This window comes from Amblyomma mixtum, chromosome 8, assembly GCF_055824585.1.
Source record: "Amblyomma mixtum isolate Tamu chromosome 8, ASM5582458v1, whole genome shotgun sequence".
Taxonomy (NCBI): Eukaryota; Metazoa; Arthropoda; class Arachnida; order Ixodida; family Ixodidae; genus Amblyomma; species Amblyomma mixtum.
The window spans coordinates 11,089,103-11,116,137 of record NC_143019.1 but is presented as its reverse complement, the minus strand read 5'-3'; the positions used below and the strand labels follow the sequence as shown (position 1 = coordinate 11,116,137).

Genomic DNA, 27,035 nt, shown 5'->3' with positions numbered 1-27,035 from the left:
TCCCCACTGCAGTCACCAGTACGCGACAATATTATCCATTCCGACGGGAAAGTTCCAAGCTTCGTGGTATCGGAGCTGAACGTGAAACCGCACAGCTAGCGGTGGTGTTGACGGTGGTTCTGCTGCTCCGATGACCGATGGTGCCGTGGCGGGTGGTTAAGACTGAAATGCTACTACCGAGACGACAGCATCGCTGGTCAAAGGCATGTCCACAACATCTAATGTCGAAAGAAAGGGAACGTCGGAAGGGTGCGTTTGCCGACCACCTTTCGACGATCAATGCGCTAAGCTGGTAAGCTTAGCTCCGCAAATTGTTTTTCATATTTTGTGTATTCTACCCTACTTCGATTAGAAAAGACCGCAATTTCCTCATCAGAAAACGCACTATCTATGTTGTTGGCTCACTTCAGAACAAAGCAAAAGAGCGAGGCCTAAAAATGATGTCGTTTGTTCCTCCCATCGTATCTTTGCTACCGGAGACTAAACATTACTCCATAAATCTGCACACGGCTGCCTCGCCTAGCAGTTAGTCTCTTCGCTGACCGAACTTCTCCAAGAATTAACAATCGTCGTTACTCCCGAAAGGACGGAAGGTCTCTTCGACTCGAATGTCTAGCCACGTGCGCTAATATTTCTGCCTTGACGCGTTTGTATCACTGCGGTGCTTCTTGACATAACTAGAAGTATGTCGTCAATAAATTGTGAAGAAGATGGGCTTCAACTTAGTGTGCAACTGTTATTCATTTCTCCAGATTCTTCAATTTTTATTTACGCCCTCCTTGAGGTGAATTTTTTTCCTGTTGAACTGTACAAAACCCTTGCCAATACCGCACCGTGGGTATGTGCATCGCTTCAGAGGCAACAACTGTTTCTGAAGCTGGTAAGGACGAAGAAGACTGCCGCCAGATCACAGTCATTAACTACAGGCACTCATGGGTGCCGAAACACTGCCGAGACGAAGACCAGCTAGGAACGGCCCTCCCAACCGGTTCGCTTGAGTGGATGTGTATCCACTTCAATACTCGCGCCTTCTCCAAGAAACTTACTTTCAAACGCCAAGGCCTTTACTGCATCTTGGTGAACACATCATCAGTCATCTACATTATTAAGCCCCTCACGCCGTCTGCCTGCTTCCTGCTTACATACACGAAAATATTGCTTCATTGAAAGATTATCACAATAACTGTTCGTTCGAGTTGTTCCTGTGTTTGTTTTATCTTACCCTCTGAGCGCAATAGCAAAAATATCACACAAAATAAACCACAGAAACATTTTGTCGATGCGTAAAAAATGATCGCAAGCGTAATTTTGTTGTCTCAATTTGAATATCAGTTCCAGGTATTGCTGTTATAAACTTTACAAAACTTTATTGAACACCTGTTCTGGCTGGCCTTGAAAATATTCACATAAATTCGTCGATGTTTAATATGCTTAACACCTGTCTCATTACTTTCCTGTATGCCGTGCAGCTTTCAATATTTGATGCTTTTCTAGTTCACACCATATGCAACCTACGTGTGCTCACGGCAGGTCACAATCCTTCCAGAGTGCCATCACATCGCTTCCCGCTGTTTTTCTTGCGATCCAAGCCTTGGTCCGCTCAATCTGCTCCGGCGTGAAGTAGTTCTTCCAGTCACCCATGATTCCCTTCCGCACAAATCCAGAGCCTTCGTGCATCTCCGCTTCGTCCTTCGGAAAGGCCATCGAAACTTCAACTCGTTCAGGCTTCTCGGACGCTCTCTCGGTAATCTTTTTGACCCTCTCTCCTGGCTTCTCCTTGAATAAGACCTTCATGTTCTCGAAACTACAAGCAGTGATCACTCTCTGGACAAGGCCGTCGTCTTGACGCAGAGCGTTCCCATGTCCTTCGCCTAGGAAGTCGCCAATCCTCAACACTTGTTCCCTGGTGTCAGCCTTCAGCTGTTCGTAAGTGATGAACAGCACGTTGTCGTCATGGCGACGATCGTACCAAGGTATCACGGGGTCAAAATAATGGCCGTAGATGACCTGGAAAGAAAAAGAATGTTTTAGTATAGCCGGTCAATTGGTGTACGGTAGTTCCGCCTTTTAACTGCCATTGCACATAGCTTTTACGTTTCGTCTACTTATGCACGGTCACCTTATGATTCGTGCTAATTATGTATCAGTTGACAGACTACATTCAGGGCTTAACGCAAGGTAAAAAGCTGACTCACACACCTAGTTATTTTACTTACTTCTTTGGTCTTCATCAAGCATTTCAAAATAACTGCATAATAGTATAATGAGCAATCATTGCGTAATTGATTCGAACAAAATGGTCCAACTATTTTCAAAATTCTGTGTTATATCAGACAGGCGGGAAAGCTTAATCAACATACGATGAAATCCAAAACAAAATCACTGGACGGTCCCCAGTGTAAGAAGAATGATTGAGCATTACCTTTAGAGCACAGCAGATGATGTTTTATGGACATGATGTTTTTCTTTTCCCCGCATAGCCAAATAGAAGAAGGCGAATCGGGATTTGCCCAGGACTCCAGTGAAACCTCGAAGCGGATTTCGAACAAACAGCCTTACGCAGCAGAGGCAGACGCCTGAGCAACTAGGCCTCCCTTCGCTTACCCCCTCTTTCCTCTCCCCTTTTCCCTCTCTCTTCTCTTCCCTTTGCTACTGGTCGCCTCCCGTCCAGCCTCCCTCTTCCTTCATCCTCCTGTCCTCTAAACGTAGAGAGGGGGATCTACCCAAGCAACCAAGGTTATTGGCCCAGTATTGGTAACGTATTGGCTATGGTAGTTCCTACAAAACACCAGAGTGAGACCATCTGTTCGCAATACTGGGAAGATTACCTGTGCTGCTTAGGTACACCTTTCCTTTCTACTTCTCCACCGACCAACACAGACAGATGGCAGATGAAAAGGAGTAGATGGCACTGCCGACGCCGATGACGACGTCGCGGAATTGGCGAACACATTAATAATAGCTAACGCTCGAAAATGAACACCTTACCTTGCCATTCAGAAACATGGAGAGAAACTTCTCAAAGGAGGCGTTTGTGGTGGTCTTAGGCATAGCAATCTTTATGAAGTGGTAGTAAGACACAGCGCAGTCGTAAGGGTTCCTGGCGACGTAGACGTACTTGGCATGCATGACTGGCTGGAAAACACTCATTGGAAGGTGAGTGACGAGTGGACCAATGTTAGATGGTTTTTCGGCAGCCTCGGCTCCCATCATATCGAGGAATGGGCACCTGAGACTAAATTCCCCATCATAGGGAAAAGGGTTTCCTCTGGTTATGATGTTCCAGATGATGAATTGCGCCCAGTGGGCTCCACACTTGGGGTAGGCTACAGTGATGACATCTCCTGGGCGTGGGTTGTATTTGATGGCCGAACGGATCGTCTCATCGCAGAAGAGCTTGTGCATCCATACGCCGTCGACGTCTCTGTAGGATTCTTCGTCCATGATTGCCTCGAGCTCTAATTCGAAAAATGATGAGGTAATAAGTTTGTTATTCAAATCTCTCTTCTAGAAGTTTAGGGAATACCTAAAGAGATGCCCTATTTGTGCAACAGAGAAGATTCTATACAGAAAAAGAAATTCAGATCATAATATAATGCACTCTGAGATCCCCACACAAACAAAAGCACGGGAAAAGTGGACTGTATATGGGAAATATAGAAGACATTCTGCTTCTTTGCTCATGCAAGAACATCAGATTCCAAGGTTACCGAAGGAAAATAGGCTGACTTTTTGCTCTTTCACGGAGTTTTTCCGAAAAAGTCGCATGAAATCTCAAAAACGCATTCAGCTCGCTACTACAGTACTAGTGAGGCCTACTACATAACCCACAATGATTCCGAACTTCTGGAAAAAGAACACTTATAAAAGGTTTTTTTCTCCAAAATAGTGATGAAGAGGAACCAATTACCTCTCATCACTTTTGAATTTACTAACAGAACTAGAATGTGCTCATGTTTTCTTCATGTGTGCCCTAAAGTCCTAAGGTCTTTAGAGTTTCTTTTCTGTTATTATATTTGCCTTTCTACCTCTTTGCTTTTCACTGTTTTTGTTGCAATGCCCCTAATGCTAGAGCGTGGAATTGGCCTTAGTACTGGCGTTGTATTGGCCTGTAGAATGGAAAATTCTAAGTGAAATGTCGTACGTAGCACCAAGGAACAGGAAGAGATGAAGGAGGCAGTCATCATCATCCTGACTACGCCCACTTCAGGGCAAAGGAACCTTCCCATGTCTCTGCAATTGACCATGTCCTTTCCTAGCTGCGGCTACAGTGTCCCCTCAAGCCTCTCAATTTCATCCAGCCACCTAACTTTCGGACGTCCCCTGCCACCCTTGCCTTCTCTTAAGATCCACTCCGTTTCCCTTAAGGACGAGCGTCTATCTTGCCTTCGCATTACATTCCTTGCCCAAGCCCATTTCTCCCTCTTGATTTCGACTGGGATGTCATTAACTCGTGTTTGTTCCCTCACGCACTCCGCCCGCTTCCGATCTCTTAATGTTACACCTATCATTTTTCTTTCCATAGCTCGCTGCGTTCTCCTTCACTTAAGCTGAACCCCTTTCGTTAGCCTCCACATTTCTCCCCCGTAGGTGAGTACCGATACGATACAGCTGTTATAAATGAGAGCCCTGTGAAAGCGAGTGTTTCAGCTTGACAAATTACTTGGCCACGCTGATCGCTAACACCTGGGCTCAGTGCGTTGACACGGAAAATTGAAGGATCCCAGGTGGTCTAAAATTATTCACGAGCCATCCACTACGGTATCTCTCGTAAAACATACGCATCGTTGGAACGTTAAACACAACATAACTAGCGGTCAGACTTTTCGGTTGAGACTTGAAAATTTGGCGGACTTTTCGTGCGTTGATTTCAGAGTGCAATTAGCGATCATTACCGGAGAATAATTATTCTTATTCGTGAATTTGTTTCTTTTGGTCATGTGGTCATCATGTGAAATAACCACATGTGAAATAATGGAACCCCGATACAAAATGCAAGTGGAAGTTTACTTCTAAAAGATGGATTTTTATGTTATCACTTGGTTATTGTACTAAGTTCAACAAAAGGGGGAGGCATCACATATGGTCGGCATTTTACGCTGGTGATCGAACTGCTGTGTGAGCATTGTTGCAGCCGAAATATCGGGGTTTTTTTACGCCTGCGCATGTTTGGATTGTTCTTACTTGCAGTGAATACATCTGCTCAGCTAAGTGACAGCCCTAGGCGGGTGTTTCAAGTCATCTAAGCGTTAGGTCTTGCCCTGAAACAAGGAATGTATAGCGCAGCAGTACGCCTCAGAAGGCGCGTTTAAGCTTGGTTAGGTTTATTTGGGTTTAACGTCCTGAAGCGACTGAAGCTATACGGGACTCTGTAGTGAAGGGCGCCGGAACTTTTGTTTTGACCACCTGGGGTTCTTGACAGCGCACAGTACGCGGGCCTCTGGAACTTCGCCTCCATCGAAATTCGACCGCCGCGGCCGGGACCGAACTCGTCTTTCGGTTCAGCTGCCGAGCGCCGTAACCACTGAGCCACCGTGGCGGCCAATGCGGGATTACAATAAAGCGGTAAGAATGCTTTTCATAAGTACGGCACATGAACCTATATTTCTAAGCTTCATCGACTTTGCCATCATGATGTAAATATATTAGTAACACCTCACGCCGGCTTACCCTGAAGCCTGTACTGACTACTGCTGGAAGAATGGTTCTATATGTGCCTAAGTTTTTTCTTTTATTCTATTGAATTCTTTTATGCCATTGAAATTACGATTTTTTTTTCAGGCCCCCCAATATAGGGCGACGAACGCTCAAAGCGCAGAGTGCTTTCATCAGGCAGTCGCTCCTTTATGGCGCAGGTATATCAATATCGTAAGGAAATGGCTAATCATGCGGTGATGGTCCTTACTGCTGAGATTATTGCAGTCTGCGCCGTTTTGTTGCAACAAGTTTTACACTGATATATATAAGAGACGACACAAGCAATGGATATTTCCTCCTAAACGCTGTGTTTATACATCGTATTTTCGGTAACATGTGGTAAAAACGCCCAGCACCTTGTTTTTACAACCCTCAATAACTGAGATAGTGCCATTCTTGTGAATATCACTTTACGACTGCATTATTCAAAACTCAATGCATATTTTCGAAATTTAGCCTTCGTTTTCATGTTCAAGGTTTTTGTCTGCCTTTTTAGCTTGGACACGAGAGCTTAGATAAACCACAAATTTAAAAAAGGTGTCAGCATTAGATTACGGTCATTTTGCAGCATTCCCTGCGCTTGCGGGATGCAGTTTAGTAGGCTTGTACAGCCGCCCACAGACTTAACACGAATGACGGAACGCGTGGTCTGGACTTCCGTCAGCGCCATGAAGCGATAGTCATCGGGTGCGAGATAATGCTCTCGGTATGATTACGGCAGCTGACGATAGCTGGTGCGAACCACGGCAGCTTAGCGCGCAATTCCTGGTTCCCGCGATAAGAAATCTGCAAAGAGCATTGCCGGGGCCGTGGAGGCCGAATCGGCGAGCAAAAGCGCAGAAACGCCCCTGCGACGAGCGCGCTGTGCATGCTGCGATCAGGCACACAAGCGGAAAAGCAGTCAAAGCGAGCTGCGCACCGAATACCGTCAGCCACCGTAAACATACCGAGAGCATCATCTCGCACCAATGAATATCGCTTCGTGGCGCTCACGGCAGTCAAGGCCACGCTTTCCGTCATTCGCTCATGGCAGCAATTAAGATTGCTAGGTATCATCTATGGACAGTTTGAATCAGCAAGTCTTTTAACGTGAACTTTTGACCTTCAGCCTTTCGTGAAGTTCAAGCCCTTGCCTGACGACACTGTTCGCAACTGTAATGTGGGCCTTATCAGAAAGGTGATAGTTCTAAAAGAAAAGCCGTTGTTATATGATCTCACTGCTTAAAAATAAATGTTTCTTGAGCATAATTGGATTAAGTTAAATCTTCGATTGCTCTAAAAAGGAATAGGCTGCTGAAAACAGCGGATAAAAATTAATGGAACATTTTTTTTTTAAACACCGCCGTCAAAGCATGGGCTTGCGATAAGTAAACAGCGTTTAATGTAATGAAACGTAGGTCTACCCGTGCATTCGCTGCTGTCTAAACTCCGAAAAGCGAATAAGAAGTTCGCAAAATTTGCGGGGCATTATCTGGTAGCTATTCTATGTTTATGTCACTTGTACTTAAACAAAAAAAGTTTAACAAAGAAACAAAGGCATTGGGTGCAGCCTTTACGTCATATTTTCTTATTAAACACTCTTCAAAACTGCTGCGAGCTCCCTGGCAAAAGTTGTGCGGCCAGGATGAATTCGCGCGACCGCTTTATTTTAAACCAACATCTGCAGAGCAGCCGGCACTCACATTTAACCATTCGCCCTTCATAGTTACACCCTAGCCCTCACGTAGGCGTAACAACCATAAGCGCAACAAAAGGAGCTCACCTTATTATTGAAGATTCCTGCGAGAAAGCTTGCACGTCTGGCGACCACGGCGTCCGCGTCCGAATCGAGAAGTGGCAGAGAGTAGAGCTGGGCTAGCGAAGGAAAGCAGGGTAGGCCTCTTTTTCGTGATTGCGTCCTCCTTTCAAAGCGACTGTTGACTGTGGTGCGCCAGGAACCGCATCTGAGGCACGGGGTATCGTTCTTTGTCGCGGCAGTCTCATGCAGTTAAGGCTTACAAATCGAGCCATTGTAATAGCACACGTGTGCTGATAACATTTTCTCAGTGTACTGGAGGCAGTACTGTTTTAGCAAAATTTAAGTAAGCCGTCTTCTTCTAAATTACGCTAGTTTGATGCCGATAAAAGAACGTAAGATACCCAGGAAAGGAGTGATAGCGCCTTCTGCGTGCAGTAGCAATGCCAAACTTGCCGTGTTCGCGAAGCTGATTACTCCGATTAGCATGCTGCATGGACGGCGCTGGAAGCAAAGAGGGAGTGTGCGGAATTTTCAGAGAACCAGTGAGAAGCTTTCAGGTTGCGCGCATTGCATCGCATTACCTCCGGACGACGCGTTGAATAAGCGCTCGGTACACATACGCCATCTCCTGTAAGGAGTTTGTCGGCTCGGCCGCTGCTCCACTATTTGTTGATCGGTTTATGAGGCTCTGAGCTTCCGTTATCCTACGAAAGCACCTTTATAACTAGAAAGGGTTTGAAAGACTTCGGCGCCCATTGGTTTCCTTTGTATCAGACGCGCGAAATCCCACTCTGTATCCCTGCGTCGATTGTGTCGTGTACCTAGTAGTCTTCGCCAGCCGCTTTTGGTCGCGTAATAAAAAAGTCGTCATGAAGTATAGATAGCGCAGGCTACACGTGTCGAAAAAAACATAAATATTTTAAAGATAAAAATTAACAAAACAATCCCAGCGACTACTTCCCGAGATTGGTTCAGTGTTTAATTCGCCTTTCCTGGACAACCTTCTGACGGATCTCTCAGATTACAATCATTACACGGCATTGTCTGCGATGTAAACAGTGTTGTCATACTAATATTTTTAGGAGCACCGGCTGAATAGTGCGGCCCGTCATCTTTGCAACCACATTTCTAGAAACAAGACTGGTATGGTGGTTGGAAATAAAAACACCCATTGTTTTTAATCCGCTGCTTTGCTTTTCGTGAGGGGTCTATGATTTCGTACTAAGAATTCATAATACCTCAGCTAATATTATCACGAAGCAAGGGACATGGGTACGGCATATGACACGGAGAGCAGGTGATCAATGCTTCTTTAAAGTTACTGTCTAATGCTAAGTAAAGGCAAACGTATCAGTGCATGAAAGGAAGACTGGTGGGCAGACCAAATCACAAAGTTTAAGGGGAAAAATGTCCACCGTTTGTACAGAAGAGTGTTTGTTGGAGATTTCTTTCTAGTCTTTGTTTTGCAGTGTACTTACCTGAGTTGATGACAGTGAAGAACAATTTTACATTTGCAAAACTATCTAGCGAAGCAAAGCTTTATACACAGCGCTGCAAAGGGGACAGTGTTTATTTCAAAGAACTTCTTTTCCTGCAGACAGTTTAATCCTTATTGTACCTCAGTGCAGAGGTAGTCTAGAACAACAAGAATACAAGGTTAGTATTTTGTAATTAAGAAAAATTTCCTTCGGCAGATCGCAAAGGGTGTCTTGTGTTCAATGAAGTGCTTGCTAAAATAACCTTCTCTTCTAGTGACTATTCTATACTCTTGCCATAATGTCTATTAATCCCGTTGCTGTCGGGTTTCCTTCCACAATTATATATCAGTGATTTATCTTAATTCTTTAAGGGTGGTGCAAGACTTGTTTTTGGCTTTCAGTAACGAATCGGGGCTTATGCACCGCCTGTTTTAAGCTCCTCCCATCCACCTTCTCTCTCGTTTTAGGCCTAAGAACCACCCCCTTTAAATAAAGACGTCCTCACTCACTGACTCGCTTGCTCATTATTTTGAACTTTACTACACAAGGGCATTCAGCGACTTTCTGAGCAGTGTAAAATGTAACTGCTAATATAAGCTCCCATTTCGACTAGTATCACTCCTTGTAGATTTTCCACCTACCAGTTCTTTGTACACATAGACAAGGCGCGAACCTTATCCCAGGAGTAAATACTATTATATTTTGGTTAAGTATTAATTATTCCGGCTACTTTTAATGCAGTGTTTCTGCCCTAAAAAAGATCTTTGATGTGACTGCAATTTCTGAACCTTTCCGTAGGTATTTCTACAATTTCAGTTGTTGAATATGAAGCGGGAACAAACACCTGGTTCATCTACATCTCTGCACCGTCCACACGCAGAATGCGTGTATTTGAAACATCTTTTCCCATATATGATTCAAAGTGCTATTTGCCTCAATACAAATCTATATTTCGTAATTGCGCAAAAAAAATGCTTTTCTTGTTCACCATTGTGTCAGTTTTATATTTCGAGGGACATCGACTGTCCTCCTTAAATACTGGGAGAGAGTGGCTGCTGTGGTGAAACCACTGTGATGCAGCTGACTTTGCAGCAGTACACTCAGAATAAACGCACTTCGTTCAGCAAGCCGGAGTAAATACATTTTTTTTCGTGAACAATAACATGTTCCGTCAATTCTTTGTTCAGGCTTCTATGCCTGACTGAATTAAGGCCATATGAATGCATGGTTCATCAGAAACATACAATACATGCACATTCATTTGGTCGGTTTTATTCTTACCACTGCTATCATTACGCGGACTCTGAGGCTGACAAGATAACTGTAGTTGAGTACCTTATGCAGTGCAAACGGTGTACTTTTGATTCAATGAATGCCCAACCTAAGTGGGAACTAACCGATGTTAGACAGCACGCAGAGCATTTGAGCTTGGAACTTTCTCGTTGTCCATGGTGCATGAAAAATGCTGCCAGGGTGTAAAGCCTCGGTGAGTAGGCTTGGCCATTTCGAGAGGCAAGTAAGGCCACTAATTAGTTGCGCCGGGTGCTCTGTGCCGAGTGCGCCGGGTAATCAGTTGCGCTGGGCGGGTGCTCTCAGGAGATAAAGGTGACAGAACTTATTTGAAGCATTGAATTGCACTCAGTTATTTGGTCGAGTGCTTCTACATGCACTGAAGAGCAGGGATGAAAGAAGCATGCCATTAACACAGCAGCTGTGCTTAAATTTCGCTGAATTTGTTCCGTAATCAAATAGCTCCAAAACCCCACGCTCGAGTACCGCAGTGCGTGTTCTGTCAGTCGCTTATTTAATGAAAAGTAGACATTAGTTTCCTAGTGATGGAAAGAGAACTGGAAGAGGGAGAATGTGAAGGATAGTTATTGAAAAAAAAAAACCGATTTCAATCGCCGTCTACCATTCACCGTTATTGCTACTTCGAGCAGAGAAGGAGGAATAGTTAAATTCATTCATTCATACTTTATTTTCCAAAAAACTGGACGGCCTCCTGGGCTAAAAGCTAAATAACCAACTTGACGGGGCCCAGGAAGCCGTTACAAGGCAGTTTTGCGAAGTTCAAAAAAACGTATAAGGATTTTCAGCAGTACATACCATATCCTCGACAAACTGACAGCAAGAACATGCTAAAAGCCAATGTGCTTTGTTAGAGAAAGAAAACCAAAATTCAACATACATCACGTGCATCACACTAAGACATGAACCGAATATTCAATAGACAGAGTAATATAGCACCACACTTTCAATACTTGTGGAGGTTGAATGCAAAGCAGTACGACGCCAAACAAAGAAAAAGAAAACCATAGTGCTTAATTTTGACATGGTACTGTCGCTATTGATTTCAGGTTAGGTTGTGTCTTTGTACACAATAAGCGCTAACGGTAGTTTATGTGCTAATAAATCTGCTCATAATCACGGTTGCTGAGAAGTCGAAGAATAGTAGCAAAAACATTCCGTAATTTCTTCTTTAAAATGCTGCGCTAGGAAGGTGCGCTGAAGCAAGGGCACAAGTTTGAACACATAGAAACAAGAAAAGCGCAGGATAGTTAAGTGAAAAAAAACGAAAACAACCTATTTCGGGCACAAAATCAAGGTCACGTGGATTGGACAACAGTGTGTTCTTGTTCCCTCTTAGTATACCTTCGCAGTGAAGGAAGAGCAAAAAATGCTCACAAAATAACCAACCGAAATGTTCTCTCTGTGTCTAAAAATGAACCAAAGGTGAAATCTCGCTGTTACTCAACCACAGAAAGCATTGTTATGTATTTCCTTAATCAACACTGCAATGCTAATGACCAAGCACCTATACTTGCAGGGCTTCAACATACTGTAGCTAACTTTCCGATTCTTCTTATGCTTCACAGCTGTCCCAGTACTTTGTTTTATGCAGTGCAGCATGCAGTATTCCATCTCCTTTCTCGCTGACGCCGTAAGCAACCCTGAGGTGCTCACGGCAGGTCACAGCCCTGCCAGAGCGTCATCACGTCACTTCCCGCTGTTTTTCTTGCGATCCAAGCCTTGGTCCGCTCAATCTGCTCTGGGGTGAAGTAGTTCTTCCAATCCCCCACGATTCCTTTCCGCACAAATCCAGAGCCATCATGCATCTCGACCTGTTCTTTCGGGAAGTTCATCAAAATTTCTACTCGTTCAGACTTTTCACTCGCTGTCTCGATAATCTTCTTCACTCTCTCTCCTGGCTTCTCCTTGAAAAAGACCTTCATATTCTCGAAACTACTGGCATCCAGGATTTTCTCGAGTAGAGAATCATCTTGACGCAGAGCGTTTCCATGTTCCTTGCCTAGGAAATCAGCAATCCTCAACACTCCTTCCCTAGTGTTGGCCTTCAGTTGCTCGTAAGTGATGAACAGGACGTTGTCGTCGTTCCGACGATCGTACCAAGGTATCACGTGGTCAAAGTAATCACCGTAGATGACCTAGAAAGAAAACACGCGGTTAATTAAAGCACGCTAAGCGATGATAGATATTTCCGCCTTTTAAAGACCATGAGACATGCATTTCAAATATCCTTAACTTCTGCGTTCCCACATTTTACGGCTCTTCATTACTTCTCCCTTTGAAAAGAGTATATCAGAGTTGAAGCTAAGTTCAGAGGATGGCGTACACAAGGAAGTATTTTACTTAATTCCTCGTTCTTCACTATCATTTGGAATATAAATTGAGGACTTCTTTACAAGTCTTCATTAAATGGTTCATTGAAACGAAATGGTCTAAATATTTAAAGATGTCCACCTTTACAAATGATACGGGTAAGCTTGAACAAAATGCTATCCTTACCAGGAATTCGAGACAGCGGCCACCCAGTGCTGTTATGCCTATAATCGTAGAGGCATGCTCTAAATGATGGCCGCCAATTGAACTAGCAGCTTTTGTCGCGGGGTACTAATAATTTAAATACAAAAGGAAATCAATGACAGCTTACTTTTCCGTTCAAAAACATGGAGAGGAACCTTTCGAAGGAGACGTCTGTGATGGTCTTAGGCGTAGAACCCTTCACGAAGTGGTAATAGGACACAGCGCAGTCGTAAGGATTCCTGGCGACGTAGACGTACTTGGCATGCTCCACCGGCTGGAAAACACTCATCGGAAGGTGGGTGACGAGTGGACCGATGCGGGATGGTTTTTCGGCAGCCCCGGCTCCCATCAACTCCAGGAATGGGCACATGATACTGAATTCAACTACACTGGGACCAGGGTTCCCTCTAGTCATGATGTTCCACGTGATGAATTGCGCCCAGTGGGTTCCACACTTGGGATAGGTTACAGTGATGACATCTCCAGGGCGCGGTTTGTATTTGATGGCCGAACGAACTGCATCATCGCTGAAAATATTGTGCATCCATACGCCGTCGACGTCTCTGTAGTTTTCTTCGTCCATCACTGCCTTTACTTCTGTGCCAAAGAATGAAGAACGGAATAAAAAGGTTACCCACATGTATACAGCCAGGCATAGAAATTTACACGATGAGGATTGTGTATAGGAATTTATTCTGCCGTTGCCTCTCTGTACCTAGTCAGTTGGTATTTGTTCTTTCAGACAGAGAAGGCATGTGCTGTCGCGTTTCTGTGCTTGTCATTCACCTTCTTTTCTTGACCACGAAGAAATAAAAATTTTCTGCGAATCCATATCTGGCAAACTTTTGTCCGTGATATTTCACCCTTTTCTTTCTCTTCTAGATATTTTGTGCGTACAACGAGAGATGCCACGTTAATGTTAAAGCCAAGTACATGGGCTAAGAAATTGGGAAAATAATAACCATAATCAGCAAGTGCTAATCTTAACAGCAATCTCACTCTAGATGGACACATAGAACGCAGAGTTCGGGAAGTTATTAAGCAGTTAGCGCCAGGAGGAAGAGAGGATGAGGCGCCGTATTTGAGAAAAACGAATAGTTTTGTCGCGTTGGGGCTCCTCAACGGGCAAATACGTGATTTTTCCGGCCCAGAGACGCCTTTGGGAGTAATTTGTGTTCCCATATATTTATATCAGATTTTCGCTCTTTTCATCAGCGGAGAGATTTGAACGTAGTGAGGAGTAAAAAGAAAAGTAAGAGTTCCACACACAAGTTGGTTGAGGGAGGGGGGGGGGGGGGGTGCCGGTGCCTAAATGGTATCGTCTGCTTGAGCGTTTCAGTATGTCCACAACGTTAAGGTATGTTAGGTGGAGGATCATTCACTCGTATGCATTGCGCTAACGATTATTTATTAATTGCCAGTGGTGTGCGTCCGTTCAGGATGTCCCTCTTCCCTATTCGTCTGTCGCTTTGCTTCTGAAAACGAAAAGGCTATATGTTATATTTTTTTAGTTGAATCGAAGGAAGATCATTGAAACCGCAATCTTCAGATAAAATATTTGACACAAGAGCAGCATTTTATACAGCTACCTGAGCCCTACTAATGCTTTTCGGCAATAGCTTTCTGCATCCGAACGAAATTTAACAAGGTTCTGCATTATGTAGCAATGATGGCATTAGCTCGATTAATAGAATTTACATGACACCATCCACAATTTTTATTCGCACGTGTTTTGAGCACAGGATCCAAGGATCGACCTTGTGTGAAGTTTTTCGGCCATCTTTTTTTTAATGCGTGAGCACTAATGTCCCCGCTCACTATTTTTACCGTTAGTTTGTCTGAGGCGTTGACGTTATTTAACAACACCATTCTAAAGAACAGCATATTTTTTCTGGTTTAATTTCAGCTACAAGTGCCTGCAAAAGTTTTCACATCAGTGTAACCACGAAAAAACTTAATTACCCGGATTTCTGGAAGAATACTATGACATTAATCATTCCTTAGCGGAGGTCGTTTCGAGAAATTCCATGCACACCCTTGATATTTTTGCATCTTTCAAAAATTTTACAGGCACCTTGTTTTGACCGTAGGCTGCCTTTTCATTTCCTTACTTGATATTAGAGGTATACGGCATGAAGTTGCTAACCCTGTTTGATCATCATCATCAGACTAACTACGCCCACTGCGGGGAAAAGGCCTCTCCCATGTCTCTCCAATTAAGCCGGTCCTTTGCCGACTGCGGCCGCCGTTTTCCTGCTAACTTCTTAGCCTCATCCTCCCACCTAACTTTCTGCCACCCCCTACCACGCTTGCCTTTTGTTGGAATCCACTCCGTTACCCTTAAAGGACTAGCGGTCATCTCTCCTTCGCATTACATACACTGCCCATGCAAGTTTATGTCATTTACCCGCTTTTGTTTTCCCATCCACTCCGCCCGCTTCCGGTCTCTTAATCCTGTTTATTATTTTCCATACCTCTGAAATTTTTCGATCACTTTGCACACTGCGCTGAAAGCTATTTCTGAATTTATGGAGCCAATTCATCAATTAGGCAGTGTGAACAGGATAGCCCCTATATACTTGTCACTCCATGTAAGAAAGACACTGCACGCAAGTTCAGATTATTTCGCTTCTTTGACAAGGACAGAATTGACGCCCATGGTGTTTTCAAAAACAAATTTTTCGTTGTGTTAACCTACCAGTCCCAGGAGTGATGATAGTGCCAGAAAAGTTTAACCGATACAAAATATTAAGATCGTTCATATTTACACTGATGTTAGCGGCATAAAGAAGCTGAGCTTCCTTGGGCAGAGGTCGCTAATATCAATACACAAATTTCACCATCGTTCTATCACAAGGGAAGCGTTATGGTTAAGCATGCCGCAGGACATAGCGGCTAAGGTGCATTACAAACAGCATTCGCCTTTATGAGCTTACGAGCAAAAATAACTCCTCTCTAAACATGCATCAGATAATTTGTCCTGCGCCTGAAATTAGCAAAACATGTGAAAGCCGAGAACCGTTGACGGAAATCTAAACAGCAGGAGAACATAGCATAAAGAAAAAGCCCAGCCTGGCAAATGCTTTTGAAGAAGGTTCATTTCATCTCATTTATTAAGTGAAATAGCTACTACCCACGTTATTCTAATGTACTTTGTGTTGAAGCAAATTTTGAAAATTTACAAAATATTATTCACTGCAGCTTCTTATAATGTTGCCGTGCCCTTAAAAGAGCTATTACCTGGTTAATCGAAGCGTTCAAGGGTACCATTTCCGTATCTATTGGAAGCAATTTACATTATAGCGGCCAGACATGCACTGCATCTGAAACGCTGGTAACCGAATAACCGGATCTATAAAGTGCATTGATTATTTAAACAGAACCTATATAATGCGGTCTTTGAAACGTATTCATCCGTAGGCATAACTGATACGCCAAGAAGAAACCGCTCACATACGCACGCAGACGGAATTGACAGTGTGCATGAACATACCTTACAACTCCGCTTCTTGCAGACCTCTCTTCTCTGACGGTGAGTTTTCTTGAGGACTGGCTCAGTAAGTGCCCCAAACAAGCACTGGCACTTTGCTCCTCTCTCCTCGTCACTAAAAGCTGATTAGGCTTCTTTTGCTTGGACAGTATATCAGCGTCGCGATAGTGCTTTAGCAACCGAACCACTCGAAAGTGCTGCGTGTGGAATAGCAACTCCGGTTTTGGTTATCTGACTAAAAACGGATTTCAAGCCACTTGTGTTACAAAGTGCGTTTCACGATAACGGCTATGCGGCGACGAGACAAGCATCAGGGCGGACTGTCACGCGCTCGAAGCTGAGGGTTCAGGGACACGCTGCGGTCAACATAGACGAAGGCACAATGCACAAAGGCCTGACGCAGACTTGAAAAAAAATCATCATGGCTGGCACGTTCCTTACCACAACAAAATAAGAAACAGTGCTCGTCTTTCATTGTCTACACTCGAGGGAGGCATAAATAATACTCGTTTCATTCATGACGCGCGAAGTCCGCCCTGTTCTCGCACTCTGCCTGTTTGTAGATTTTTTTTACCTCTGCCCGCTTTCCGCCACCTTCCCGCCCTCTGTTGTTTCTTGGCTTGTTTGTTACTCTCTTTCAAAGCAGGCTGTGAACTTGAGCGCTCTTTCTCTGCCCTGCCGTAGCGCGAACTATGCAATTCATGCAACAAATCATACACAGGATGTGAGCTTTGCCGTCAATTCCTTATAGATGCGGTTAACTATTAAGGTTTCGAGCACGGCAAGTAACTTAATCTCGTCTGATTTCACCTTGACATTTACTGACCATGTAGGGCAAATGTCTAGACCACTCCTACTGACATATAAGTTAGGATGTGTTTGGCAAATGTGTTCACTCTTACCCTTCAAATGCATCTCTAAGGAGAGTCCATTAAGTTCACTTCACTTCACTTCACTTTATTACCTTAAAGGCCCCCAGGATTGGGGGTATTACATAAGGGGTGGGTTACATTGAAAAATCAGATTGAATAAACAAAGAAAAAACGTAAGATACAAATATTATTCGCTGTTAAAGGTCGCTGCTAAACAATTAGCAAATGTTGATGGGCAGGTGATTGCGGCGATGTCGTGTGGAAGGCTGTTCCAGTCCTTGGCTGAGCGTGGAAAGAATGACGATGCAAATGTAGTTGTACGCGTACATGGCCGGGCTACTTGAACGGGATGACCAATGCGGAGGGAAAAGTTTTCTTTGTAGCCATGGTTCTAAAGTCCTCGGAGGTGCAAAGGATGCTCCAGTTGTGAATTTATTTGTTTGGACAACTATATTTTTATTGAGTCATTTCAAACTAAATGCACTCCGAGAGACGAAAGGAAGGTCGTACACCAGCGCTCAACAAGATCTAAAAACTTGTGCCCATTGCAGTGAGATTCCCCATGCTAATTCGGTAGCCAGCCGACAGACTGGAATGTGGTGAAAGAGTTTCGGCAAATGCCGTTTTTATTGCCTCTATTACGCCGTCCCGTGGCAGCGCAGCGGTGTATTTCAGCTTGCAGTTATATTGCATTCCGCACTCCTGTGTTAACTTCGATATGTTATCCGGTGTCTAATGTAGGCTAGGAAGCTTAAGTTCATAGGACAATGTAAAATGGGCTGCGTGCAAGAAAGTAGCCTTTCACCTCACCTCCTCGCTTTGAAATGCATTGTTTTTGAGTTAGCTAGGGTGAACATCGTTTTTGAAGAGATTTCTTTTCCGCCAAAAATAGGCGGGCGTTGTAACGGAGACAAAACGATGAGAATTCGCTTTCATTTCTACCAAGAAACATGTCCCAAGACACATTTATTAAAGACGCATGTATATGAAAGTAGAAGCGATAAGCAAGTCGTTATATAAAAGTTCCTCTCCAAGCAACCTTTGATGGTCTAAACCTCAGAAAAAATTACTCCATGCATTTTTCCCAATACAAACCTTAAACAAGCTCAGGACATGCCAGATTAAGTAATTTTAAACCTCAAAACTGGCCGTCGCTGCTGCTCATGTCATGTGCAGTGCAAAAACAGATAAACCTAAGTGGGCGAGAATTAGTGGGAAAGTATTTAAGTAAGAGCAGGGCAAATAACGGGGCGAAGAAGAAGGGACACACACACACAGCGCTGTGTGTGTCACTTCATTGCCCCGTTTTGTGCGCTGATTTTTCATCAGTATGGATCCATGCCAACCTCCCAGCCCAAACTTCTTCTATAATGACAAAGTACTATCTGTGGTCGGCTGAGAGAAGGAAGCAATTTCTTAGTAGTAAAGACAGGTAAATGTTTTAATCTCTAATGAATTATAATTTACATGCAGTATAAAGTTTATTTCTTTTGAATTCTTGAACCTTGGCCAGGTATCTTTGATTTTCCTGGATGTTCCACCTTACCGCCGCAATAACGTAGATGTTCTACAGCTTGACATGCTTCGGTAAATCTTGGTCAGAAAAGGATTAAACACGCAAGGGCTTACGGCAGGCCACAATCCTTCCAGAGAGTCATCACATCGCTTCCTCGAGTCTTTTTCGCAATCCAAGCCTTCGTTCGCTCGATCTGCTCTGGCGTGAAGTGGTTTCTCCAGTCGCCCACGATTCCTTTCCTCACAAATCCAACACCTTCGTGCATCTCTGCCTCCGGCTCCGGCAACTTCTTCAAAAGCTGGCTTGACTGAGACTTTTCCTCTGCCGTTTCAAGCAATTTCTTCACTCTGTCTTGTGGCTTATCCTTCAAAAGGGCTCTCATGTTCTCGAGACTACAGGCCTCAATAATCCTGTCGAGAAGACCTCCGTCTTCCCGCAGAGCGATGCTGTATTTTGCGCCCAGGAAGTTGCCGATTTTTAGAACTTGTTCCCTGGTGTCTTTTTTCAGTTCTTCGTACGTAATGAACAGAACATTGGCATCATGTCTCCGCTCGTACCAAGGAATGAGGTGGTCAAAGTAGTCGCCATAGATAACCTGCAAAGAAAATAAAATACTGGTGCTCGTAACGTAACGTATAACTCACAAAGGTTTGAGCTGAGACACATGTGACGCAACTGTGCTTTGAAATATAATCAATTTTTGCTGCAACTTTTAACAGGTATATCGGTAAGAGGTAACTCTCCGATGTAGCTTGAAGCCCGGGAAACCATAACAGGATACAGCAGTGCAAATGCGTTGATTGAAGACAATATCAGAAAGAGAAAACAAATATTTTGATACATTCAGAGTCTAGTATTGCTATACAAAACATGTGGTTCTTTATGGAAGCAATACTGCGACAATGTTATCGGCAACGCATACAGTATACATCACCGGTACTACACTGAACTTTTCCTCGACATTGTGATCAAGACGGCCACGTACAGGTATTTTCGCCGCACAGGGAAGTTCACTGTTCACGTGTACATTGTGAAGAGAGTTTTGAGCCCAGCGCAGTGAGTTCATCGAACTGACTACGAGGTGGTTGCTTTTCCGGACAATGCTAGTGAGTTGATCTCGTGACGCTGCGCGAATAACTCGAAACGTGAGTGCCACTCATTAAAAATAGCCATTAGCCCGGGTGACAGTAAATTTTGGGGCTTCTGCAAATAATTTTTCTTACGTTGAAGCGCAAGCTAGAAATTAGTTGCTGAAAAGACACAGCAGGTCACTGCTTGTGAGTGTGGTTAGGCGCGTTCAAGGAGTTTTGAGGAAGTTAAGTTTTGCTTAGTACTCTGCTTATCGGACACTGACAACAGGGATAAGTAAAACATAAATTGGGGTATGTTTGAAAAACAGGTGCTGGAAATATTACATTCCATATTATTTCGCTGTTTCGAAAGAAGTTTACCCTCTTCGTAATCATACCCCTAACGATATCTATATTACTCCTCGCACGACAAACACGGAGGAAAACAGTTGAGCGCGTATGGTATTCAGTGCTATTACATTACCTTGTACAGATTGATATAACACATTTGCTGCTCGTACGCTCTTTATTTTTACATATGAGAAGAAAGAGTTAACGCCGGAGAACATTTGAGCTTAGCCGACTACCAAAATCCGTCCGCTGACTATGGAGTCAAATTAAATTTAAAAATTAAATCAAAACCCGTTAAATCTTCTTTATGCTGGCAGCAGTCTTCAAACCGATTCGTGCATCAGTACCTGTCGAATCCCAGGCATAACTGACGAGAATATACAATGGCTCGGCGGGTGTGTTCGGTTGTATTGACGGCAGAGGTGTGTACTGTTGCTTTCACACGCCACCTAATGCCATGGTCGCTGTGTTTAAGATGCCATGCGGTCAGAAATCCTGAAGTGGCGAAAACCGATGGAAGATGTCATGATCCAGCATGGCGTACTCAACACGAGCAATAATTTCCTTCATTACAGCGTAGGATGAGAGTTCGTTAGTTTTATTTCATAAGTGATAGACAAATAAGCAGGGGTGCACTGAAACTGCGAAACAAGCAACAGTCGCAACGAATACATGCCGTATGCGCGCATGTTAGCGCTGCTGCTTTGCAGACGATGCGAGCAGGCGTCCACGCTAAGAATGGTTCGCCGCTGCGCCGCAAGGTGGCGACATCACCAAATCTCGCGGGCGGTTGAAGGTTGAAGAGCCCAGTGCGTAAGTCACGGTATTGCTCACTCAAATAACACAGGCTAGCTGTCGGCATGATTTGCCATACAGGACATATTTAACTGTGAAGCAGAAAATAACAAAATAACTGCCTTTTTTACGCGTATCATCACTTATTCACGAAGGCAAATTTCTCGCCGATCACCTCCGCGCATTAAGAAAAATTCAGGGGGCACTTTGACTGTCTAAAGTGCGTAGAGGCGAAAGCGTTTTCCGCACCACTTTCCCTGCTTGTGTGGCACTGGTGACGTCACATATAATTAAGTACTAATTACTAAGTGATGACAAATCACTAATTAATGATTTATTACTGATTAATGCCTGAATACTAATCAACTGCTAATTAATGACGTTTAACTTCGCCTTTAGGAGTGGAACGCGACAGCGTGTTGTACCGCTCCCAGGGAGTCCACGGAACGCCACCACCCGTTCGGCGCGATGCCTTGCCCTTTGAACGCAACGCTTTTTGAGGAAAGGAAAAGGCGCAGTAATTCTCTGTCATCTCGGTGGACACCTGAACTGCACCGTAGAGGTAGGGAGGAAGTGGGTGTGAAAGAAGACAAAGAGGGCCCGTAATGAAGGAAATGAGAATTGTATTTGAGGAAAGGCAATTACGCAGTAACTGTCTCACATATCTCGGTGAACACCCGTCAAAATTCAGGGGGCACTTTTTTTTACCTAGAGTGTGGTCACTGATGTGTGGTTAAGATGTTAAGCTTCGCCTCTAAGAGTGGAACGCGACAGCATCTTGCAACGCTGCCAGGGAGTCCATAGAACGCCATTGCCCATTCGCTTCTACGCCTCGCTCGTCGGTAAATTGGTCTTTGAGGAAACAAAATGTATCTGTCTCTCATATCTCGGTGGACACCTAAACCTCTCCGGAAGCGAAGGGAGGAGGATGGGAGTGAGCGAAGACACCGTATTTACTAGACGCGCCTTTGTTCATTCCAAACCATCGAGCTGGCATCGCGGAGAGGATAGCATGCTCGTCTCGCACGCCGAAGACCGGGGTTCGATTCCCGAGGTCGACCAATTTCCTACTCCGTTTTATTTATTTATATGGCCTGACTAGAAAATTTAATTAGGCTAATTGGGTAATTAAGCAATTAACTAAGCTCAGTGCCGCTTACTTGGAGCATCACTATATGATCCCTTCAATTGGTTGCATGGTTACTAGGCAAAGTACAATTGGCCCCGTTTGAAATTCGCTCTCTGTGACGTCACGGCCGTTTCGACCAATTGAAAATCGTGACATTTTCTGTCGACAACTGCTGCTTACAACGATGAGGCATTAAAGGCTTTCGCCTTAATATCCAACCAAATAGCCTACCGCCTATTTTTCACAAAGTAGCTATGTTCCATAAAGCAGAAACTATAAACTGCATGTTTCCAAAAAGCTGCGCATTATGTTACCTCATTCTGAATCAGGGGCTGCAATCTTAACAGTTGTTGCACATAGGAGCTGCATGTTGCATATATGTGGTTTGTGTTCATTTGGATTATTCTAAATCATCTCACACTAATCATTCCGAGCATACAGAATGCAAAAAGCAGGACATGTACAGCGGCGAGTATGCTTCACACTGCAATTTGGACTAGAATTTGCAGGAACCACCTCTAGAGAACTCCTTATTGCTTAGTTTGAAAAACGCGGAAGTGAAGGGTCTTCTTTTCGTCGGCTTCATGAACGAGTTCCCAATGCAGTGACTGTACTAACATCCTGCCTACAGGGATAAACCCTGAGCATTACGCCACTATAATTTCGCACGTTTCTATTCTCATAATTTAAAATCACGCGTAAAATAACTTGATAAGTCAAGACACCAACCTAAAAGCAGTAAGCAGCACCCGGACGATGAAACCACAGCTTGATTTTTAGCGTAAGAAAAATAAACAACCTCAGAGCAGCAATCATATTTTTCGTTAGTTTTTTCAGAGGGGTATTTGGAAATAAAGCACCAAAACTTCGCCCCTGCTAGACACAATGAATAGGTAAACTCTTAATTCAAAGCATGTTTTATCAGCTTGCAGTGTCCGAAAAATGTCTTAAATTTTTATTCTTGCCGTATGAGATACTTAAACCTGCCATAGGCAGTTGACTTTTTTTTAGACTTGTCATTGCCTTTTTCTACACTTCTTCGATACCCATTTTTTGGCGTGAATAAGGCTCATGTTTCTATTCGTCTAAAATCAAAGAAGCAGCTGTCTGTGAAACCTCACCTTTCCATCGAGAAACATGGAGAGGAACCTCTCGAAGGAGACATCGGTGACGGTTTTTGGTGTGAGGCCCTTGATGAAGTGGTAGTACGAGACAGCGCAGTCGTACGGGTTCCTGGCGACGTAGATATACTTGGCGTGCTCCACTGGCTGAAAAACGCTCATGGGAAGATGGGTCACGATGGAACCGGTTCGAGAAGGGTTCTCGGCTGCCTCGGCTCCGGTCAGATCGATGAACGGGCACATCAGGCTGAATTCACCGACGTTGGTGCAAGGTTTTGCATGAGTCAAGATGTTCCAGATGATGAACTGTGTCCAGTTGGTCCCGCACTTGGGGTAGGTGACAGTGATGATGTCTTCATCCCGCGGCTTGTAACGAATGGCTGAACGGATTGCTTCTTCTTGAAAGAAGTTGTGCATCCATACACCGTCGACGTCTCTGTATGATTCTTCGTCCATTCTTCGGCCTGAACTTGTTTCCTGATGGGAGGTTATGAGAAGGATATGGAAGAGCTCAGGTTTTTCTCAGCAACTTAGGATGCGAAGGAAACAGAGAAAGCCGAAATATATAATACGGGGTGTTCGCGGGAAGATATTAATTAATTTTCAAAAGTTGCCTTTTGCGTTGAAATAATGATTCCTGAGAGACTAGTGACATCATTGGCAGACGTCACAAACGCGTGAGATAAGTTTAATAATACAATTAACCTGTTCATTAACTTTCGTCTTTTAACTGTCAGGTGCCTGGTTGAAATTAGAGGATTGTAGCGGGCCATCTGGGCAGCGCACAACAGTGCTTAGATGTTGAAGAATGTAATTGCCCTTGGCGCTAAAACGCTGCTTATTACGGCCGTTCATATGCATTCAAGGGGCGCGCGGCGGTTGCGGAGCCAGCAAAATCAAGCCCACAGAGTGACGTCTTGACGTAGCTGGAGCGGACGCAACACGCTTCTATCGCGCTCTCCTTCTGGCTTGAGCAGTGAGTTGCGAACACCGCCTAAACAGGCAGGAGATGGAAGGGCGCGACTACGCTCGCTTTAATGCTTCCAGTGAGTCTGGAAAACCAAAACTGCTAGACCCATCATGCAAAGTACAATTGCATATCTGCATTTCTCCGCACCAAATTATTGGTATTGGACGTCCTCGTGACCTGATAGAATTTTCTAATTGAAAGCAAGTGTCTAAGTGGTAAAGTTTAAAATTTATTTATCATTTTCTACTTAATTACCCATGTAATTAACTTGTCTCGCAAGTTTTGTGACGTCCGCCAATCCAGTAGCAGTGATCGCAAGTAATTATTTTATCTAAAAAAGCCTCCTTTTGAAAAGAGCTTGAAACCCTCCTGCGAGCACCCTGCATTTAGGGTGCTTCCAGCTCACTTTGGGGAAAGCACCTAAGTTTGCTGCTGATGATTGAGTGCTCAATAATTATACTTCAGATCTTTCGAACTCCGTCTGCATGGCCATTTCTTTCAGTTGCTTTCTTTTCTCATTTATTTCAGGACTTTCTACATGGCGCATGTTTCATAACTGTTACGCGTCAAGAACGAGCTGGATTTCAAACAAAAAGTTAATTATCTTTAAGGACAACAATTATGCTTGCTTTCATTGAAACGTTCTTGCTTCACCAAATGTTTTGTTTTCAAGGTTGCTCAGTCTTGACCTCGATTTCCATTTTGGCATTCTTAATTATGCTCAAGGGTATATAACAGCTGTATTTTACTGGTACTCACCTGTGCGACAGAAACGTAGAGGCTAACAAATAGGGTTAAGCTTAAGTGAAGGACAACGCAGCGAGCTATGGAAAAAAAATGACAGGTGTAACGCTAGGAGACCGTAAGCGGGCGGGGTGGATCAGGGAACAAAGTCGGGTGAATGACATCCTAGTCGAAATCAAGAAGAAATGCGCATGGGCAGGGCATGTAATGCGGAGGCCATTCGTGATCTGAAAGAACCTGCCATATGTGCTCCACCCCATTTTTAATCTTCTAGTTATTTCCTTCTCATAATACGAATCAGCGGCCACTACCTGCCTTAAGTCCGAGAGCTACCTTGCCACTTCCATCACCTCGCTACCAATTCTGAACCATTCCTCTCTTGCTAGACTTTTGAACATTGCTTTGGCTTTCTGCATGTTATATTTTAGACCTACCATTCTTCTTTGTCTGCCTAACTCATTGATCATGCTTTGCAGCTCATCTCCTGAGTGGCTTAGCAAGGCAATGTCAGCAGTGAATAGCAGATTACTTAGGTAATCTCCGTGAACTCTTATCCCCAACTTTTCCCAATCCAGACCTCGGAACACCTCCTGTAAAGAGGTGGTGACTAGCATTAGCGAGATCGTGTCTCCCTGCCTGACACCCTTCCTTATTAGAACTATTGGCACCTAATACTGAAACTTAAATGGGGACACGTGTTACAAATCACTGCGTAACCCCGCGCCCGAGTCTCCTTATGTAAGTGAACTTTGCTCACTGATCGACACAGAGGAGAATAACTCAGCTGACATTAATTTTTCGTGTGGAAATGTTTGCGCACAAAATAGTAGCAAAAAGTTTTAAAACCAAGATGTTAGGGGTAAATGTATAATATGACCTCATGCTAGTGCTCTGCGTTTCTTTCAAGCTACAATAATAAACTTAAAAAAAAAATCTCGCTGTGCCATTTCATTTAAGGTGCGACACATCGCACTTGACAACCGCGTACAAAACAGATGCTAAATAAAACATAATTGTTTTCTCTGTGCACCAGTTCTTTCATTATTCATTTATTTTTATTTCACCATCAAGGCCTAATCAGCTAAACATTGGAGGGGTTGGTAACTAAAAGGATATTAACTTCAATGTATTCTTCAATATTGTGATGTCTGGGTGTTTCTTAGTATGCGAAAAGCCGAGAACCCGAAACTTAATGAAGTTTGATATATTAAGATTTCTTTAAGCTACTTAAACAAGGTTTTTCCAGAATATGCGTACAAAACACCAACTCAGCGATTCCTGTTCATTAAGAAGGCCTCATTTTTTGCAACATTTTATGCTTACTTTTGGCTGCTCTTATGCTTAACTTTATTCATCACTGGGTGCACATTATTCTTGTAGCGACGGTCCATGAAGACAAGTACAGCTTTCGGAGTTCAAACAGGGGATCACTAAACTAGCCAAATAAATTTTGGAGAGTACATACGGAGCGGGTCTTATGTCAGAGCAAGATGTGCACATCAACGACAAGCAGTTTGTGTAGAGAGCTAACATTGTCCGAGATACTGCGATTATCAAGTCAGGAGAATGTGCATTGGCCTGCTTACCTGAATATCCCTGAAATACTTCACTCGTGCACGTGCTTCTGCGAAGACTGCCTGCGCAAGCTTCCAAACAAAGGCAGCTACCTGCCTGTCCTATTTTTTCTGACGATGTCATCTCTGCGTGAGCGCTGATAGTGATATCTCTACCTAGAGCCCTCGTGAGGCTGCTGCGTGTTAGCTCAAAGTGTGCGTTGATTTCTGAAGTTGGAGCCAACTCTATTGCGTCGTATTAAAGATAAGAGCTAGAGGTTGCCGCGATAAGCATTACGGGTCACATGTAGGATTCTGAAGTCTAAGTGTTGTGGCAATCCTCTGCCAGCGTCTAGCAACAAAGCCTGCATTATGTAGGCTGTGTTAAATGACAGGAGCCAAGCGTTCGACAGCACTAGTATGTTTCTGAAAAAGGAATGTTTAGTTGCCGCCTGAACTGAACAGTGCTCTCATTAAAGATCCCTAAAACTCCGCTATTAGTGCCCTAGTAAAGAGGCCCCACTCACTTATTTCGCCGACGTTTGTCTGAAGCCTGCTGGACTATGACACGCGGTTCACCTGCCACGGTGGGCTGGCGGTAACCTATCCACTTTGTCTGATGCCTGATCTCTGCATGAAGTCTGCTTGACCTTGATAACCAACCCTCAAACTGAAACCGAAATGAA

At 43.9% G+C, this 27,035-nt stretch overlaps 4 protein-coding genes across 4 annotated transcripts in view; 1 reads left to right on the top strand and 3 right to left on the bottom strand.

Moving 5' to 3' along the window:
* Window positions 1-27,035, top strand: part of LOC149331310 (uncharacterized) — a 164,728-nt gene that overhangs the window by 67,363 nt on the left and 70,330 nt on the right. The window lies entirely within an intron of this gene.
* Window positions 1,458-7,520, bottom strand: LOC149331317 (sulfotransferase 1C2-like). Its single transcript, XM_089555455.1, has 3 exons — window positions 7,460-7,520; window positions 2,989-3,458; window positions 1,458-2,007 (listed from the first exon to the last, which is right to left on the bottom strand). Exons 2-3 carry the CDS (start codon window positions 3,442-3,444, stop codon window positions 1,522-1,524), a joined length of 942 nt encoding a protein of 313 aa, XP_089411581.1. The 5' UTR covers window positions 3,445-3,458; window positions 7,460-7,520; the 3' UTR covers window positions 1,458-1,521.
* Window positions 10,873-16,338, bottom strand: LOC149331316 (sulfotransferase 1B1-like). The gene is made up of 3 exons (XM_089555454.1): window positions 16,232-16,338; window positions 12,866-13,335; window positions 10,873-12,359 (listed from the first exon to the last, which is right to left on the bottom strand). The coding sequence occupies exons 2-3, from the start codon at window positions 13,319-13,321 to the stop codon at window positions 11,874-11,876; spliced, it is 942 nt and encodes a 313-aa protein (XP_089411580.1). The 5' UTR covers window positions 13,322-13,335; window positions 16,232-16,338; the 3' UTR covers window positions 10,873-11,873.
* On the bottom strand, window positions 18,524-26,521 carry LOC149331315 (sulfotransferase ssu-1-like). Its single transcript, XM_089555453.1, has 3 exons — window positions 26,383-26,521; window positions 23,083-23,559; window positions 18,524-19,211 (listed from the first exon to the last, which is right to left on the bottom strand). Exons 2-3 carry the CDS (start codon window positions 23,536-23,538, stop codon window positions 18,726-18,728), a joined length of 942 nt encoding a protein of 313 aa, XP_089411579.1. The 5' UTR covers window positions 23,539-23,559; window positions 26,383-26,521; the 3' UTR covers window positions 18,524-18,725.

Coding starts and splice junctions, on each gene's coding strand:
- LOC149331317 (XM_089555455.1), bottom strand. CDS start 3,444: ATGGACGAAGAATCCTACAGAGACGTCGACGGCGTATGGATGCACAAG. Junction 2,008..2,988: donor CCATGTTTCTGAATGGCAAG/GTAAGGTGTTCA, acceptor TTTTCTTTCCAG/GTCATCTACGGCCATTATTT.
- LOC149331316 (XM_089555454.1), bottom strand. CDS start 13,321: ATGGACGAAGAAAACTACAGAGACGTCGACGGCGTATGGATGCACAAT. Junction 12,360..12,865: donor CCATGTTTTTGAACGGAAAA/GTAAGCTGTCAT, acceptor TTTTCTTTCTAG/GTCATCTACGGTGATTACTT.
- LOC149331315 (XM_089555453.1), bottom strand. CDS start 23,538: ATGGACGAAGAATCATACAGAGACGTCGACGGTGTATGGATGCACAAC. Junction 19,212..23,082: donor CCATGTTTCTCGATGGAAAG/GTGAGGTTTCAC, acceptor TTTTCTTTGCAG/GTTATCTATGGCGACTACTT.